At 47.6% G+C, this 19,517-nt stretch overlaps 1 protein-coding gene across 6 annotated transcripts in view; it reads right to left on the reverse strand.

The window, feature by feature from the left end:
• LOC117356575 (autophagy-related protein 101) overlaps positions 1-19,517 on the reverse strand; it is a 56,149-nt gene that overhangs the window by 2,063 nt on the left and 34,569 nt on the right. Inside the window, exons 1-2 of one of the 6 annotated variants that reach the window (XM_033935963.1) lie at positions 18,870-18,888; positions 5,453-5,754 (exon numbers count right to left, since the gene is read on the reverse strand). In XM_033935963.1, the coding sequence (XP_033791854.1) occupies positions 5,453-5,704 (252 nt within the window). In that variant the 5' untranslated portion in view covers positions 5,705-5,754; positions 18,870-18,888. Of the gene's footprint in view, positions 1-5,452; positions 5,755-18,285; positions 18,582-18,620; positions 18,889-19,517 lie in introns of those variants that run through there. The other 5 variants (XM_033935959.1, XM_033935960.1, XM_033935961.1 and 2 more) reach the window with 5 other exon arrangements.

Genomic DNA, 19,517 nt, shown 5'->3' on the forward strand with positions numbered 1-19,517 from the left:
ATGGATATAGGTGGATGCTTTTCACTTCTGATACTGGCTGAAGAAATGGCCATACAGATCCAACTGGAAATGGACACTTTTAAGGCCGTCAGCCTTTACAGGCAGCTCCCGTTAAAACAAATGATCTGACAATTTAAATTTGTTTGTAACTTCTAAATACTGCAGTAAGAATCTGCAAACGTCTAACAATTTCAACATGCGATCACTGTTTCTCGATCCTGAGCATACTTCTTGGTTGATGAGGAAGCTGGAAACCACTTTCAGTAAACCCCCCCACCAAAAAAAAAAACAACAAAACAACAACCAAACAACAAAATTATGAGGAAGGGATCTCTGCATGACAAAGCCTGTAGTTCAGACATTTGAACTGAGGCAATCACTACCAAAAACACAATCCTGATGGTAAGGTCCATCAAAGAAGTTTGCTACAGAGGTCCGTAGGGTGCTCTAGCTAGCATCCGCAGGACAAAATTAAGACTTCATGCCAGAAAAAGGCTGTTGTACTGGAGGAAGGGGACATAAGGTGCCCTTCAAAAACCTGGCCACATCTGGACATGCAGCTATGGCGCTCTTATTAATCCTAGGCCTTTTTTCAGACCTTCCTGCAAGGATGCAAACACCACAGAGATTGGTGCCAAGCTCAGGTCCTCACTTCTCTGAGCACAACAAGCTTGGAAGCATTTCCAGGCTTTTGCATATGCTGCTATAGTTGCCTTCTTCCTACATCTTAGAAAGGTGGAGACATCTCCATCTGAATAGCCTTTACACACTAGCAACATTTACTCAAAAGCTATGCCATAAGACCAAAACTTTCTGGACCCTGCAAGACAACTGAACCCTGGCTAATCAGCCAGGGATGACAAGGAAGTCCGAGACCTTGATCTCTTCGTAGACGGACCAGGTCTGAATACCATACTACTAGAATCTCCAGCCTCTGGTGCGCCATGATCCCACCTGAAAGTCTTCCTATCATGTGCCACAAAGGGAAGGCGTAAAGAAGGCCTGGCTTTGGCCAGGCTTCCACCAGGGCATCCAAGTCTTTGCTTCCTGGCTTGTATCTTCGACAGTCTTGCTATTGGCTGCTGAGGCCGTCAGATCAAATGTTGGGTGCCCCCGATTCAAAATGCACATGAAGGCTTCCTGAGACAGTGACCACTCCCCGGGATCTAAAGTCTTCCAGCTGAGGAAATCAGCTTGCATTGTCCACTCCTGCCACATGTGCTGCCAAGAGCACCGAGATGGGCCTCCACCCATCAAAACAGCATCTAGGCTTCCAAAGGTAGCGCAGCACTCTTTATGCCCCCTTGGTGATTGACATGGGCTACTGCCATTGCATTGTCCAAAAAAAACTCATACCGTTTTGTTTTGCAACGTGTTCCCAAACACCTGAAACATCAGGCTGATGGCTCAAAGTTCTAAGCGGTTGATCAACCACTTCCTCTGGGAAGGAGAACAGCGTCCCTGCAACGGACATCCCTTGCAATGTGTCCCCCAATCATATGGGCTGACGTCCTTTGTCAGTGTCAGTATCACCCACAGATATGCAAAGGGGAACTCCTCTGGTGAGAGACTGGTGCTCCAACCAACAGGCTAGGCTACAACAAGCTTCCGCTGGCCAAGGTAGCTACTGCTGGAGAGGAGCGCATTCTAGAACAGATGTTTATGCACCCTTACCCAGGGGACTACGTCCATCCCAGCACCTGCAAATAAATGCCATTTTGGACGTTGGCAGCAAAAAGATCATGTCGTCTTGAGGTTGATAACTGATTTACAGGACATTAGTATACTTTTTGCAGGGATGAAGATGTATGGGTGTGGATTTCCTATTGCTGATTATATATTTGTAGGATAAGGTGATTATATTATATAATTATGAGTAATAACTGTTTGTGATAAAGAGAAATTTTATCATCAGGATTATCTGGTCTTGTAAATAACTCTTGTTTGTATAAGATGATCCCAAAAACCTGACTGGTTCGCAGCTCTTCATGACTGTAGTTTGACGGTGTGAGAAATGAACTAGAATAAATTTATAATAGAGTGAATTACTAATATATTGTGTTAAGCTGCATAATGTTAATCATTGCAGAATGTAATAATACACAGATACAGTACATAAGAATAGCCTTACTGGGTCAGACCAATGGTCCATCAAGCCCAGTAACCTGTTCTCAGTGGCCAATCCAGGTCCAAAACCCAACGAATAGCAACATTCCATGTCACCCATTCAAGGCAAGCAGTGGCTTCCCCCATGTATCTCTCAATAACAGACTATGTACTTTCCTTCAGGAAATTGTGCAAACCTTTCTTAAAACCAGCTATTCGCTCTTACCACAACCTCTGGCAATGCGTTCCAGAGCTTAACTATTCTCCAAGTGAAAAATATTTCATCCTATTGGTTTCAAAAGTATTTCCCTGTAACTTCATGCCCCTAGTCCAGTGGTAGGCAATTCCAGTCCTCAAGAGCCGGAGCCAGGTCAGGTTTCAGGATATCCACAATAAATATGCATGAGATAGATTTGCATCTCAAGGAGGCAGTGCATGCAAATCCATCGTGGATATCCTGAAAACCTGACCTGGCTCCGGCTCTCAAGGACAGGAATTGCTTACCCCTACCCTAGTCTGACATTTTTGCCAGTGTTAAAAATTGATCCACTTGTACCTGTTCTACTCCACTCAGGATTTTGTAAATTTCAATCATATCTCCCCTTAGCCATCTCTTTTCCAAGCTGAAGAGCCCTAACCTCTTTAAGTTTTCCTCATATGAGAGGAGTTCCATCCCCTTTATCATCTTGGTCGCTTTTCTCTGAACCTTTTCAAGTGCCGCTACAGTGTTCCCCTGGTCATTCGCGGTCGGTGGTTCGCAGTCCCAGTCATTAGCGGTATTTTCTGACCGCCAACCAGAAGAGGACAGCTGGAGAGACATTAGAGATCAGCCGGAGCACTAAAGTCCTACACTAAAGTCGGGCCTTATCAATCAGGAGCTGCGTGTCAAAGAAGCTCCTGATTGGTAAGGCCCAACTTTAGTGCAGGAAGAGGCGGTAGGAGCATACAGCGAGTGATTTCCTTCACTTGCTGGTGCTCCGGCTGCTCTGTCCTGCCTCTTCAATCACCCCCATGAAAAACCGTATTCGCGGTTTTTCAAGATTCACAGGTGTTCCTTGAATGGAACTCCTGCGAATTTCGGGGGAGTACTGTATATCAAGTTTCAAGTTTTCAAGTTTTATTCATTATTTGATTAATCGCCTATCGTAGCTACTAAGCGATTTACATTTACAGAAAATACATGATAAAATTAACAGTAATATAATAAAACTCTAAAAATCATTTTAAAAAATCATTTTAAAAAACAGGACAAATATAGACAGGAACCATTGGGATAGAGGGGGAAGAAATACAATTTAAAATAGGAAAGGAGGGGACAATAGGGTAAAAACATAGAATGGATGGGGAAACAAAATATTTATTTATAGCTGACTGAAATGAAAGGGAGTTGTAAAGAGTAATTGGCATTTCAATTAAGAATTGAAAGCGTCTTTAAAAAGAAAACTCTTAAGTTGACTTTTGAATTTATCGAGGTTTTTCTCCTCTCTTAAATAAAGTGGGTGGGAATTCCATGTCTATGGGGCTGTGACAGAAAAAAAATATATATCTTTCTTGAGCCATGGAGACCAGTACTGAAGGCAATACTCTAGGTGAGGTCGCACCATGGAGCGCTATAGGGGCATTATAACATTCTTAGTAGAGGGAAACATTTGACAGATTATTCAATGCAAATTCAGCCTCCTTATCCTATATAATAAAAGGCTAACTCGCGCATGCGCAGTCCTATTTTCGTGTTCCGTGCGCTGTAGGTCTGTGGCCGAAGGAGTGCGCATGCGCGCGAATACGTCACCACCCGATCGCCTCCACAAGCCGGACCGCAGCCAGACGACGTTATCCGTTTCTCCTGTCGCCGCCGCCGATCTCCGTTTCTCCTTTGCCGCCCACCCCCTTCTCTTCCCGCGGGTCCGAATGGCGATTCAAGCAGCGTGTACATCAGTCTCCACACGCTGCTTCGGGCCCTTCTACTGCCCTGATTTGCTCTGCCGCGTCTCTGATGATGTCATCAGGGACGTGCCAGAGTAAATCAGGGCAGAAGGGCCCGAAGCAGCGTGTGGAGACTGATAAAAGCGCTGCTGGAATCACCACCTTTGTAGTCCGGCCCGCGGGAAGGGGAAGGGACAGGGGCGGGTAGAGGAAACGCTAATGCTGCTGCACAGGGAACTGGTGGGGGGGGGAGGGAAATGGAGGGGAAGGGAATGCTGCTTTGGACGGACAGACAGACAGAGAGAGGAAGGGAAACACAAAGAAAATAAGAAATACACAGGGGCAGGTGCTCAGGGAACTGGTGTGGGGGGAGGGAAATGGAGGGGGATGGAATGCTGCTTTGGACAGACAGAGAGAGGAAGGGAAACACAAAGAAAATAAGAAAGACACAGGGGCAGGTGCACAGGGAACTGGTGTGGGGGGAGGGGGATGGAATGCTGCTTTGGACAGACAGACAGAGGGAGGAAGGGAGACAGAAAGGAAAGAAGAAAGACACAGGGTCAGGGAGATACACAGAAAGACAGACAGGCAAAGGGGGCCAGGGACAGAGACAGACAGAAAGGACAGCGGGAGCCGCGTCAGGAGGGGTGCGGGATGCGGCAGTGGGAACTTTTCCAATGGGTGCAACTGGGCAGCTGTCGGGAACCTCTGATCAGGGGCAGAGCAAGGTAAGAGTATCATAGGGATAAGAAGGAGGAGGGAGGATAAAAAAGGAAGGGATGCCTACTGCTGGACAGGGGGAGAAGGAAAGAGATGCTGATGGACAGGGGAGGTGAAGAAAAAATAACGGAGGACTAATGTTGGACAGGGGGAGAAGGAAAGAGGTGCTGCTGGACAGGGGGGAGGTAAAACAAAGGGAGAAGGGCTGCTGCTGCATAAGGAGAGCAGTGAAGGGGTGGTGGTGGACACAGTGGAGGTAAAAGGAAGGGAAAATGGACAGGGGGAGCAGGCAAGGGGTGGTGATGGACAGCCAAGGAAAAAGAAAGGCAGAAAGAAAGAAAGCGGCTAAGGAGAGAGAGAGAAAAAAAGACAGACACACACACATATGTTCTAGCACCCGTTAATCTAACGGGCTTAAAGACTAGTATGTAATATTTGGCTTATGAATTTAAGCTGGTCATTATAGCTTGTCTAAACAGCTAAAAAGCATTTCTTATTGCTGGATGCCATTACATCTGCTACATTTTTATTATGTTTTGATAAATACAGAATAAGACATGTGGCAGGATAAGGCTCCCAAATGAAGTGCTTTCATAGTTCTTTCCCATTTTATTTACATTCTGTTTACTTCACAAGCATATCTACACATGAAGCTTTTTAACGTGTCTCATAACCCGTTTACACAGATTGGAAACTACTTTACCTTGAAATCTCCCACAGCCTTTTTTAAAGTCTTGTCAAGTTCCTCAGACGACGCTCTAACATAAGTGAACTCGATGAAGTCACAATCTATGTCTTGCATTCCCACTGTTCCAATGGAATAGGTCCCTTCCTTCTTGTAGTGGAATTTCCCAGTGCTCCGGTGGAAGAGGATGGTATGAAGCAAAGCAAGCACTGCTTCCTCAATCTGCCGACCCTCCACCGATACTTCCAGCACTTCTGACCGACAGTTCATTGTAGGAACTGATGTGCAATCGGGAAGCCTTTCCTCTTGACAAACTTGTTCTGAAAATTAGAAAGAATAAAAACCCAAGAATTATTTTTAACAAATGAAATCTGCTCAGCTCTTCTATGGTAACTCTTGAGAAAGTTACTACACTGTTCCAATAAAAAGGTATTTTACTGTCTGCAAAGACCTCAAAAATAGCAAACTTAAGAATACAAAGCAAAACACCCAAGTCAGATTTAAGGTCTATAACTCCCCATATGCAAGATTGTATATTAATAATAATTTATCAGAGCGTTTTATTTTGCGGAGGTGGGTTAGACAAGGCTGTCCACTATCTCCTTTGCTTTTTGATATTGTATTAGAACCCTTATTAGCTTTTCAACAAGCAAAGGGGATACAGGGTATTCATCGTACAGACTGGGAATATAAATTCTCTGCCTATGCAGATGATATACTGCTTTATTTGAGGAATCCAGAAACTTCCATTCCATGCTTGCTTGAGTTAATAGAGAAATTTGGAAAATTTTCAGGATACAAGATAAATTGGAACAAAACAGAAATTCTGCCTCTTAATGTGCATTGTACTAAAGGACTATTTGACTCTTTTTCCTTTGTATGAAAGGAAGATGGATTAAAATATTTAGGTATTTGGATTAAAAATACACTTGAAGACACGGTAAAAGAAAATTAAAATTTTTTTTATTAAAGAAAGCAACAGAAATGTGTGAGCAATGGAATCCTTTGCATCTTTCTTGGTGGTGGAGAGTTCAAACTATTAAAATGATGATATTGCCTATGGTTTGTTATCAAATGAGTATGATACCAGTTTTTTTTCATGGGTTCTTTTATAAAAAGTTAAATGGTATTCTTACAAAATTTATTTGGCTGGGTAAAAGGCCTAGAATTGCTTTAGTATCTCTACAAAAATCAATTAGGGAGGGTGGGGTAAATTTCCCAAATTTTTATAGGTATCATCAAGCCTATATTTTACGCCAGGGTATGTATTGGGTCCTCCCAGAGCACATGGAAAATGTCCCAGATTGGTTATATTTGGAATGGCGACTCATGTTCCCTTTACACTTATGTGATGTTCTCAGTATTAAGATGCCTAGAATATCTATAATAATAATATGCTAAGCGTGCATGCGCACTCTTATCCCGTGTTCCCCGAGATCTGATCTGTTGGGATGTGGCTGGCAGAGTGCGCATGCGCGCGAAGGACCGGCCAGGTAACACAACGCGACTCCCTCTCTTCCAACCCCCCCCCCCGCTGCCACCCTACCCGGCACACCACTAACAAGCCGTGACTTCCCCCTCCCCCGCCGACCCTACCTGCCACACCAGAAACCCCCGTTGACCCTCCCACCGCTACATGGCCGACAAACCTCGCAGCTCCAGCAGCGTCCCAGGCCCACAAAACACGCTGCTTCGGCTCTTCTAATGGCCTAATTTCCTCTGCCGCGTAACTGATGACATCATCAGAGACGCAGCAGAAGAAATTAGGCCAGTTGAAGAGCCTAAGCAGCGTGTTTACTGTGCCTAGGATGCTGCTGGAGCTGCGAGGTTTGTTGGCCGTGTAGCGGTGGGAGGGTCGGCTGGGAGGGTCAACGGGGGTTTGTGGTGTGCTGGGTAGGGTCGGTGGGAGGATGGGGGTTAAAAACATGCTGCTCAGGGGGATGGGAGGCAGGCAGGCAGGCTGGCATTGGGGGGGAGGGGTTAATGGAAACATGCTGCTCAGGGGGATGGGAGGCAGGTAGGCTGGCAACGGGGGTGGGGGTGGGACAAAGTCTAGAAGATAATGATGAGGACATAAGAAGGCACTGGGGGCACTAAGGACATAGAAATGGGCACTGAGGACGCTAAGGACTTAGGATGCACTGAGGGCACTAAGCAGGACAGAGGCACTGGGGGCACTAAGGACACAGGACGGAGGCACTGGGGGCACTAAGGACATAGGAAGGAGGCACTGGGGGCATTAAGGACACAGTACGCTGGCACTGGGGCACTAAGGACGCAGTACAGAGGCACTGGGGGCACTAAGAACATGGGAAGGAGGCACTGGGGGCACTAAGAACATGGGAAGGAGGCACTGGGGGCACTAAGGACATAGGAAGAGGTACTAAGGACATGGGAAGGAGGAACTGAGGGCACTAAGGACATAGGGAGAGACACAGACAGAAAAAATGACAGACAGGCAACGTGCAAGGAGAGAGATAGACAAAGAAACCCCCCCCCCACCGGACAGACAGACATCTACTCTAGCACCTGTTAATGTAACAGGCTTAAAGACTAGTATAAAGATAATAGAATATTAATGGATACGTAGAAAACATTACGATATGTCAGTAATTTAACACCTAACCCAATAAAAAAATCAACAAATCAATCTATATGGCTTAACTCCAAGATTCAAATTGGCGAATTTAAAGTCGTCTGGAAGCATTGGATTATTGCAGGTTTTTCACAGTTGCAGCAAAAATATGGTCTTAATAAAACTCAAAGTTTTAAATGGTTACAACTGAAGCAGGCTATTCAGGAGGGGTTCCCTGAATGGAAGAATCTTAATAATCAATATAATCTGGAATTCTTATGCTTTCAGGAGGACTTCTTGGAACACCAAGCCGCACAGTGGTATAGCACAGTTACTTACCGTAACAGGTGTTATCCAGGGACAGCAGGCATATATTCTCACATGTGGGTGACGTCATCTACGGAGCCCCGATGCGGAAGCATTTTCAAGCAAACTTGATTGAAGATTTAAGTTTGCTCTGCTGCTTCACGCATGCGTGCCTTCCTGCTCCACTAGGGGGTGCATCCCCTCGTGGTCTCCAGTTCACTTAACTAGCCAAGAAGCCAACCTCGGGGAGGTGGGCGGGTTGTGAGAATATATGCCTGCTGTCCCTGGATAACACCTGTTACGGTAAGTAACTGTGCTTTATCCCAGGACAAGCAGGCATGATATTCTCACATGTGGGTGACCTCCAAGCTTACTGAAGAGGGATGGAGGGAAGTTGGCAATTTAAGCAAATAGATTTCGCAACACCGATTGGCCGAATCGGCCATCGCTTCTGGACAGGGAGTCCAGACAGTAGTGGGAGGTGAAGGTATGAACCGAAGACCACGTGGCAGCCTTGCAGATTTCCTCAATAGGTGTGGACCTGAGGAAGGCTACGGAGGCTGCCATCGCTCGGACTTTGTGTCCCGTTACTCGACCATGCAGCGCGAGACCAGCCTGAGCGTAGCAAAAGGAGATGCAATCGGCCAACCAGTTGGACAAGGTGCGTTTGGAAACTGGGTGACCTAACCGGTTTGGGTCGAAGGACAAAAACAGTTGTGGGACTTTCCGGTGTGGCTGAGTGCGTTGGAGGTAAAAGGCCAACGCTCTTTTGCAGTTAAGAGTGTGGAGCGCCACTTCTCCGGAGTGAGAGTGGGGCTTGGGAAAAAACACAGGTAAGACAATGGACTGATTGAGATGGAAATCAGACACTACTTTAGGTAGGAACTTTGGATGGGTGCGGAGTACCACCTTGTCGTGATGGAATACCGTGAAGGGTGGGTCTGCTACCAGAGCTTGTAGCTCACTAACCCGCCGTGCGGACGTGAGCGTGAGTAGGAAAATTACCTTCCAAGTGAGGAATTTTGGATGGCATTTGTCTAGGGGCTCAAATGGAGGTTTCATTAGTTGAGCCAGAACCACGTTAAGGTCCCAAACCACCGGGGGAGGTTTGAGAGGGGGGTGGACGTTCAGCAGACCCTTCATGAAGCGAGTGACTAGGGGATGGAGCGAGAGGGCTTTCCCTTCCAGGGGCTGATGAAAGGCCGCAATCGCACTGAGGTGTACTCGAATGGAGTTGGTCTTTAGGCCGGAATGAGATAGTTGAAGTAGATAGTCAAGGACCAGGGGGACGGGGACCGACGCCGGGTCCTGGCTGTGGGAGGAGCACCAGGTTGAGAATCTGGTCCACTTTTGGGAGTAGCAGGTTCTCGTCGAGGTTTTTCTAGAGGCCTCCAATATCTCCTTGACTGATTGAGACACGGGGAGAGCAGTCAGGGGGAGAGAAACCAAGCATTCAGATGAAGAGATTGAAGATTGGGATGTAACAGTGAACCCTGACCCTGTGACAGTAGAGAGGGAAACAGAGGCAGAGGCAGTGGATCTCTGACACTGAGTTGAAGTAGAAGGGAAAACCACGGCTGGCGTGGCCAGCGAGGGGCAATCAGGATCAGGGTGGCTTGTACTGTTTTCAGGTGGACAAGCGTCCGCAGTATTAGAGGAAACGGCGGGAACGCGTACAGGAACCTTCCCTCCCAGTCGAGGAGGAAGGCGTCGGCCTCGAGCCGGTCCGGGGAATATATCCGGGAGCAGAAGAGAGGCAGCTTGTGATTGTGAGGGGACGCGAACAGGTCTATTTGAGGCGTCCCCCACCGTTCGAACACTCCTCGTAGGGCCTGAGAGTGTAGTGACCACTCGTGTGGCTGGAGGAGGCGGCTGAGTCTGTCCGCCAGGCAGTTTTGTTCTCCTTGTATGTACACCGCCCGAAGGAAGGTGTTGTTGGAGATTGCCCATTTCCAGAGGCGCAGGGCTTCCCGACAAAGGGGCCAAGACCCTGTGCCCCCTTGTTTGTTTACGTAGTACATCGCTACTTGGTTGTCGGTTCGGATGAGAACCACTCGGTCGCGGAGCAGATGTTGGAAGGCTACAGCTGCGAGGTAGATAGCCCGAAGTTCTAGCACGTTGATGTGGCAGCGACGGTCTTGTGCTGACCACATTCCTTGGGTGCGTAGGCCTTCCAGGTGGGCTCCCCAAGCGTACTCCGACGAGTCCGTGGTGAGTACCTTGCTGTGGGGAGGGGTGAGGAAGAGCAAACCTTTGGAAAGATTTGAAGAGTCGGCCCACCAGCGGAGCGATCGTTGCAATGAAGGAGTCACTGTCACGGAGTGGTCGATCGGGTCCCGGTCTTGACGCCATTGAGACGCCAGGGTCCATTGAGGGATTCTCAGATGGAGGCGGGCGAAGGGTGTGACATGGACGGTGGAGGCCATGTGGCCCAGGAGGGTCATCATCTGTCGAGCTGATACTGAGGTCAGCCAAGAGATCCTTCGGCTCAGACTTACTAACGCCTCCAGGCGCGGAGGGGGGAGGAAGGAACGGAGGCGAACCGTGTCCAGCGTGGCCCCGATGAACTGTAGGGACTGCGAGGGGCGTAGTTGAGATTTTGGGAAGTTTATTTCGAACCCCAGACTTTGTAGGTAGGTAATAGTCTGTTGGGTCGCTGAGATAACCCCTTCCTTGGACGGGGCTTTGATTAGCCAGTCGTCCAGGTAGGGGAATACCTGGAGGCCCTGGGAACTTAAGGTTGCTGCTACCACCACGAGGCACTTGGTGGAGACCCGAGGTGATGATGCTAGTCCGAAGGGGAGGACTCGGTATTGTAGGTGCCAGTCCCCTACTTGGAAACGCAAAAACTTGCGGTGAGCGGGGTGCACTGGGACATGTGTGTACGCCTCCTTGAGATCGAGGGAGCAGAGCCAGTCGCCCTCGTCGATCAGGGGGTAGAGTGTTGGTAGTGAGAGCATCCGAAACTTTTCCCGTACCAGGAATTTGTTGAGGCGTCTCAAGTCTAGTATTGGGCGTAGGTCTCCCGTTTTTTTCGGTACCAGGAAGTAACGGGAGTAGAAGCCCTTCCCCCGTTGGTCGGGGGGGACCTTCTCCACTGCTCTCAGGCGAAGCAGGTCTCGAGCTTTGGAGAGGAGTAGAGGTAGCTGAGTCCGGTTGGGAGGGCAATTCCTTGGGGGATTGTCCGGGGGAATGGCCCGAAAGTTGAGAGAGTACCCTGATGAGATCACGCCAAGGACCCATGCGTCCGACGTGAGTTGTTCCCAGCGAGGGTAAAAGGCTTTGAGTCGACCTCCGATGGGAAGGCGGCCTGGGACTATGGCGGAGGGGGCCCGCCCCCTTCCGCGTGTCCCGTCAAAAGGACGGGGATGGTTTGGTGGTCGCGGGCGGTTGAGACTTGGGCATGGCCCTGTGATGGGCTTGCGGACGTCTGGGTGGGGGCCGCGAGAAAGCAGGGGTGGACTTTTGTGGGTAGCGGCGCGGAGGGGCCCTGTATGGCCTGGGCGCTGGCGGTTTGGGCTTTTGCCGGACAAGGGAGGCAAACGAGCGTTCATGTTCGGAGAGGCGTTTTGTCGCCGCCTCAATAGTGTCATCGAACAATTCCTTTCCCACGCAGGGGAGGTTAGCCAACCGGTCCTGTAAGTTGGGGTCCATGTCGACCAGGCGCAGCCAAGCTAGTCGGCGCATGGCGATAGCGAAGGCTGCTTCTCTGGAGGAGAGTTCGAAGCCATCGTAGGCCGCGTGGAATAGATGAAGGCACAGGTTGGAGAGGGACTCTAAGAGCAGGTCGAACGTTCCCTGCCGGGAGGCCGGTAAGTCAGTCTCAAAGGCTCTCAATAGTCCAATGAGGTGTTTGAGGTATGATGTGAAGGTGAAAGTGTAGCTTTGCACCCTAGAGGCCATCATTGCGTTTTGGTATAGTCTCCTGCCGAACTTGTCCAGGGTTCGGCCTTCTCGGCCTGGGGGGACCGCTGCTGAGACCCGGGGCGGGTGAGCCTTTTTCAAGGAGGATTCCACTAGCAGCGATTGGTGGGAGAGCTGTGGTTGCTCGAATCCCGGGTAAGGTACTGTGCGGTACTTGGCCTCCATTTTGGAGGGTACGGCCGTGACCATGTAGGGGGTCTCCAGGTTCCTGAAGAAGGCCTGTTGGAGTACCGGGTTAGGTGGTAAGCGAAGGGACTCTCTGGGCAGTGATGGCATATCCAGCTCCGCCAGGTACTCCTTCGAGTATCTGGAGTCGGACTGGAGGTCTAAGTCCAATGCGTGGCCCATGTCTTGGACAAAGCGAGTGAAGGATGGGCGAGATGTCCCCGGGGCCCTGTGCGGGGTCAGGGAACGAGACCTTCGTCGGGTGGAGAAGGATAAGGAGGCTTCCCTCGAGTATCGAGGTTCATGCTCTGATCCATGCTCCGAGGCTGGGGAAGCACTGTGAGAGTGTTCCGGGGTTGTCGATCTTCGGCGTCTCGAGGAGCCCCTCGGAGACGATGCCGGGGTTAGGGGTACCGATCGATGTCGGATTGGTGACCTCGATCCGGACTCCCTCGGAGAATACGTCCGAGGGGGAGTTCGGAGGATGCGCGGGTTGGAGAGTGATAACTCAGCCACCCTTAGTGGTCCTGTACGAGGTGTGGGAGAACGGCCTCGTAGGGTTGGTGAACCTCGGGCCTTCTTGGAGGTACGGCGGTTCGAGGTTTCTGTCGTTCTAGCCCGATGTTTTGCCCCTCGGCGGTCCGCGGAGGGGGAGCGTCTCGGGCGTCTCGGCGAGGAGTCCGAGGAGGATGGGATGCGGCGAGGATTGCGCACCTTTCCTCAAGGTTGTTCGGTGTGAGGCTCAGGCTGGTCTGGCACATCCGAGGTCGAGGCCGATTGAAACTGGGCCATTGCAGTGGACAGCTCCGACGTGATCATCGCTCGGAGTAGGTCCTGGAAGACGGGCACGGACAGCATCGAAGGCATGTCCACTGCCTCGGTGCGCTCCACCGGGGGCGACCTCGTATCAGAGTATTCCCGTGTGGTGGAGGCACGGCCCGAAGGCTTGGAGGGCTTAGACGGGGCTGTAAGCATGGGGCTTCCGCCATGCGTCGCCGTTGTCCCCGAGGCTGGCTTCTTCGTTGTTACAGAACCTGAAGAGGGAAGAGGGGACTTACCCGGAGCCGAGGCTTTCTGTTGTCCCGAGGACTTCGGGGTCGAGTCCCGAGGCGATGCCGAGGTATCCGGGGCCGAGGTCAAGGCCGGGGCCGACCTCGAGGCCGAGGTGGAGGGTTGGTCCGGGGTGAAGAGATCCGCCATGCGGGCTTTTCTTCGGCGGAGGGCCCGGTTTTGGAAAATAGCGCACTGGGGGCAGGAGTCGGTTGGATGAGTCGCCCCCAGACAGAGGATGCACCGGCGATGCGGATCTGTGAGAGAAAGGAGCCGCTCGCACCGGGTGCACTTTTTAAAGCCGGTCAAAGGCCGGGACATTAAATCGAAAGTAGCCGCGGCTCGATTAGCCACGCGGCCACGGGGACCCGGAGCCTCCGGGTCGTTGAAAACGAAGCAGGAATCAAGTAAAAAGGTAAGGAATTCGCGCACAGCGACTTAATCGTGAAAAAACAAGAAAAAATCGCGGTGCTAGAAGGCAGTTGGGGCAGAGCCTGAAAAACACGGCTTCTAGGCTCGCGGAAAATTTTGAACTGGAGACCACGAGGGGATGCACCCCCTAGTGGAGCAGGAAGGCACGCATGCGTGGAGCAGCAGAGCAAACTTAAATCTTCAATCAAGTTTGCTTGAAAATGCTTCCGCATCGGGGCTCCGTAGATGACGTCACCCACATGTGAGAATATCATGCCTGCTTGTCCTGGGATAAAAATTGATAACAGGATTTATAAATAAAAAAACAGACTGGCCTCAAAGACATTTGGAGCATTGAGATTAAGTATCAAATTTCTGCGTCTCAATGGCCATGATTTTGGTCTTGGAGAATGAGGTGTACAGTTTCTGCATCTATGAGACAAACTTGGTTCTTTTTGTTGCATAGAGCATTTTGGACCCCAGTTCGATTACAAAAGTTAGACAGCTAAGTCTAATAGATGCTGGCATTGTAAACTTGAAGCAGGGACTCTAGATCATTTATTATTCGATTGTCCCTTTACCATGGCCTTATGGAAATCAATTTGGTCCCAAATTGTTTATGAGAATCATATAGCATTATCATATGATATGATTCTATTCGGTACATCAATGAGAACAAAGAGTCAGATTTCATCAAACAACAATAAACTTTTATTGATTATGACTGGGGTCGCCATTCAAAATATCACAAGTAATTGGAAAAACCGCAGTAGATTAAATTATACCTTCTGGTGGAATTCGTTATGTCACATTTATAAAATGGAAAGCATAATTGCTATTCAAAAAGGGAATTATAATAAATTTAAAAAGATCTGGGGGCCATTGACAACTTACTATAATGAGTAGATACCATTTTCTATTGAAAGTATATTTGCAAATGGGGGGAGGAGGGTGAATTAAAGTTTACTGTAGGTTTAATCAAAAAGAAAAGAATATTTATATTTGTATATTTTTGATTAAATGCTAATGGAAAGGGTGGGTAGAAAGGGAATAAATTTATTTATTTGATGTTATACTAGAAAGAAATTCAAGTGATATATTTAATTTTAAATGGTTGTACACTTGTAAGATTAAAAAATGAATAAAGAATTTTAAAAAAGAGAAACAGACACAAATTTCATAAACGAAACTCTTAAAACAAAGCAAAAATTAATTATTCAAAAATAAAAATGATTAGGGACGATATTCAACTAAGGGGAGGAGGAACTCTTGTTAAAAACCCCAAACATTTCAAGTTTTAGAATCATCTCTACTCGGCTATTAAAGGCTCAGAGACATTTTGCCTGCAGCTTTGTGAAGAGAAATGACTGTGGTTGGAAGGAGGAGGGAGCTGGCTAGAAGGTAAAACACCAGTGGGAGGGAGGCAAAAACTTTGGACAAATGATCGAAGGAAGGAGGGAGGGAAGCATGAAATTGGGCCATGGGATGGAAGAATGGAAGGAGTGAGGGAAAGATGCTGAGGAGGGGGATGGAATAGAAAAGGAAAATTGTGGTCTGAGTGAGAGGGAAAGAGATGGTGTACATGGAGAGATGAAGAAAGAGGAGAATTGGTGGGCATAGGGAGGGAGAGAAGTGAGGTAGAGATGCATAGGGAAGAGAGATGAAAGGGAGTAATGATGGATGTGGTAGAGAGGGAACAGTGGGATGGATGGAAAGGGATGCAAGAGGGGCCTCAAGGAGGTGGAGAAGGTGGGAAGAATACTTAAGAACAGTTTAAAAAACAGAACCTGTTCTTAATCCAAGGACTCCCTGTATTCCAAAATGGATCCCACATCTGTTGGAACAGAATCCTTTTGCTCAGGTCCAAGGCCTTTACTCCTTGGCGATCCAGCATCAACGAAATCTGAAATTTCTGTGCTAAAGAAGGAGCTTCAGATGACAGCCAAATTCAACAATATTTTTTTTCTTTGCCAAAAAAGTAGCACATAGATATCAAAATGACCAAACAAAAGATCAGGTGTGGCTTAAACTGTAAAACCTTATACTTTTGAAAATATGGTGGCAAAGTACTTTCCAGAAAATAATAATTGAGGAACAAGACCAACACCTAGAGAAGGAGTGGGAGCAATAGGGGAAGGTAATCCAAGTTTATCCAAGTTTATTAAATAGTTTGATTAATCGCCATATCAAAATTCAAGGCGATGTACAAAATAAAACACGTAGTTATAAAACATAGGTAAAATATTATATAAATAAATACTGTTACAAACACAAATCACAATGTTAAAATAAACATAGATTATTGGACATTGTTTAGAAACAAAAGGGAAGTTCATTAATGGTTACAATGCATATTAAAAAAAAAAAAAAAAAAAAGGTAATAACATGGGGGGGGGGAAAATTACTAAAAATATGATAGTAAAAGATCATTAATCGCTAAAAGCATCATTAAAAAGGAAACTTTTAAGCTTACTCTTAAATTTGTCTAGATTCTTTTCTTCTCTTATATATGTTGGAAGATCATTCCAGGATTGAGGAGCTGTCACCGAAAAGATAGTAAGACGTCTAGTATTGATGATTTTTAAAGAAGGAACCCTAATCATTATATAAAAGGGCCAAATTAATGCCGTTATCCCTAACAGTCCATGTAATATAATGTTAGAACCAAAAATGAACAGAGCTACATAGACCTATGATAAATATCTAAAAATTTAATTTAAAACAATAAAAACAAACTGCTAGATAAGGCTATTCTGAAAATATTTGTGAAATATAGTAATTAATCAAAACTCTGGCTAATGATAGTTTTTGTGTACCCTTCCCATGGGATTGAGGACCACATAAAATTCAATGGTGGGCTGAATTTGGCCCCGAGGCTGCCCACCTTCTGTGCTAGAGGGAAATATTCTGAGCTTGTTGGAAAGGAAGGAGAGGAAGATATGCTAGTCACATTCCCTCATTTATAGACAGACTTGTTGATTCCATATGAATCTCAGCAATCACTCCGTTCTTCTCAACAATATCTTCTTGCTGTCCCTTCAGTTGTTCTATGATACAACACGCAAGACTATTTACTTGGTAGTTGCCCCCACATTATGGAATTCCTTCCCTTTGGCCGAGACAGGAAACTAACAACTTTAAATCTATTCTGATTGGCCCAGGCGCCTTAGGCCCCACCAGTAGGCGGAGCTTTGGGACGGATGGGCCAATCCGGCTTCATTCCGTCGTTGGCTGCCTGCCGGACAGGCGGGTTTGGCTCCCGTCTGTCCGGCCAACTACAGAAAGGTACGGGGAAGGGGGGTGGGGGTGTCGTGGGGGTCGGCCAGGGGGGTCGCGGGTCAGCTGGGGGGGCGGTCGGAGGTTCTTGGGGGGGGCAATCGTTGGGGGGAGGGGGGTTTGCGTCGAGGGCAGGAGGGCCTGGGATCCCTCCTGCCCGTAATGTAGTGCGGGGTGGGGTTAGGGGGTCGCCGTGGCCAGGAGGATTTAGGCTCCCTCCTGGCCCGAACAACTAGGGGGGGGGGGTCGCTAGGGCCAGGAGGACTTACCGTAAGCACCGTAAGGAGGTAAAGAAGGAGATGTTAGGGCATGTAAAGTAAGGGCATGTAAACAGTACCCGGCGTATAAGACGACCCCCGACTTTGGGGAGGATTTTAAGGTACTGAAAAGTCGTCTTATACACCGGCAAATACGGTATGTTTTTAGATGTATCTAAATAAAAATAATAACAAAAAATTTATCTTTATGTCATCTTAGCATATTTTATGCTACAGAACGAATTATTTTTTTTAACATGTATTGTTATGGGAAAACGCGTTTCACATAACGAACTTTTCGCATAACAAACTTGCTCCTGGAACCAATTAAGTTCGTTGTGTGAGGCACCACTGTACATGACAATCAGGAGAAGGGGTGAAAATCTCCCCCTCCTCCAAAAAGGGAGTCAAACTATACCTACAGATAAACAACTTTGTTTCAGCTCCACCCAAATGCAACATTTGTTTTGAATCTGTCCCCTTTCAGCTTTTCCGAATGCCCTCTTGTTCTTTCCCAAAAATAAAAGAACAAGAGGGCATTCGGAAAAGCTGAAAGGGGACAGATTCAAAACAAATGCTAGGAAGTTCTTCTTTACCCAGCGTGTGGTGGACACCTGGAATGGCTTCCAGAGGACGTAATAGGGCAGAGTACGGTATTGGGGTTTAAGAAAGGATTGGACAATTTCCCGCTGGAAAGGGGGATAGAAGGGTATAAATAGAGGATCACTGCACAGGTCCTGGACCTGTTGGGCGCGATGGACCTCAGGTCTGACCCAGCGGAGGCATTGCTTATGTCTCTTACTGGCATGTTACTTGCACATATACCACCCGTTTTATTTCATTAAAAAACCCAACCCAAAACAAACATTTTCACGTATAGAACATACCTCGCACACAGAAAACGCTTTTTGAAATTAACTTCAATCTGGTTACAATGGAAAAATATTGCAAAATTAAAACAGTGGGAAAACAAAATGATAGGGCGCAAAAAAGTCTTGCATTTGGATATTCAAAGGCTGTAAACTCGGGAGCTCATGGCGTCCTGTACTGGACAAAGGAAAGGCCTATCGCAGCCTCTTCGGGGGCTTCCAAAGCCAGGTCCCGCGACGCCTGGAGAACTAAACCACGAGACTCTAAAGAGATTACAGCCGATCCGTCATAATCGACGTTTCCAAGGGCCAGAACAGGTGAAGCAACCGAATCCCGATAGAACCCAACTTACCAGCGCTTTACCTGGCACAGCCGGACATCGAGCGTCCGACGATTGTTTACGTCACCTAGACCATCCCAACTGTGCTAGGGGAGGGACATAAACGTCTGGTAAAATCTTAATATACGTACCCTAACAGTGCAGCAGTTTTTGTAACTTTTTTACATCAACAAATATAATGCTGCATTATTCATGCCGGTTGTTAAATCCTCTCCTCCATCTTAATGTCACTTTACGACGCCTCCTGTACTTTCTACCCACCCTTGCTTCTGGTCTCTATGGTCGCAATGCTGGCGGCCCTGAAGAGATGCAGATCTCGGCTGCCACCTGGGCTAGCGGACTCCGAGGAGCAGTACTGCACTGTCTTCTTTATTAAAAAGTCTTCCCCACAGTGCCTAGGAAGACCGGTTGTTTGAGCCCGTGTTAAGTCACATCTTTATACTGTAATAATAATCATAGTTTATTTTTATAAACCGCCAAACCATCAGTTCAAGGTGGTTACACAATAATAATTACACTAGGCAATTAGAAATACAAAGCCATATAAATTATTATAAACGAAAACAGTTCAGAATAAAATACTAAACAGCACAAAATACAGCCCTATAAAAATTATAAAAGATAGTAATTCCACAATGCAGGGAGAGGGTTTGGGATGGGAGTATGGTATGTACTGTTCAGTTATTTTTGAGGTGGTTTATGCAAGTTTGGAGGCGGCTGGAGGGGGTGGTGTTGCTTCTCTCTGAGGAATCTCGGGGTCTGGTTTGATTTTGATGATCTCGAGATGTGGAATAGGGAGGGGATTTGGGGGGAGGGGAGGATTTGAAGGATGGGTGTGGAATTGGAGGGATTTGGGGATGGGGAAGGGGGTTCTTTGAGAGATGGTACTCTCTGCCCCTCTTTGGTAGT

Source organism: Geotrypetes seraphini, chromosome 3 (assembly GCF_902459505.1).
Source record: "Geotrypetes seraphini chromosome 3, aGeoSer1.1, whole genome shotgun sequence".
In the NCBI taxonomy this organism is placed as follows: Eukaryota; Metazoa; Chordata; class Amphibia; order Gymnophiona; family Dermophiidae; genus Geotrypetes; species Geotrypetes seraphini.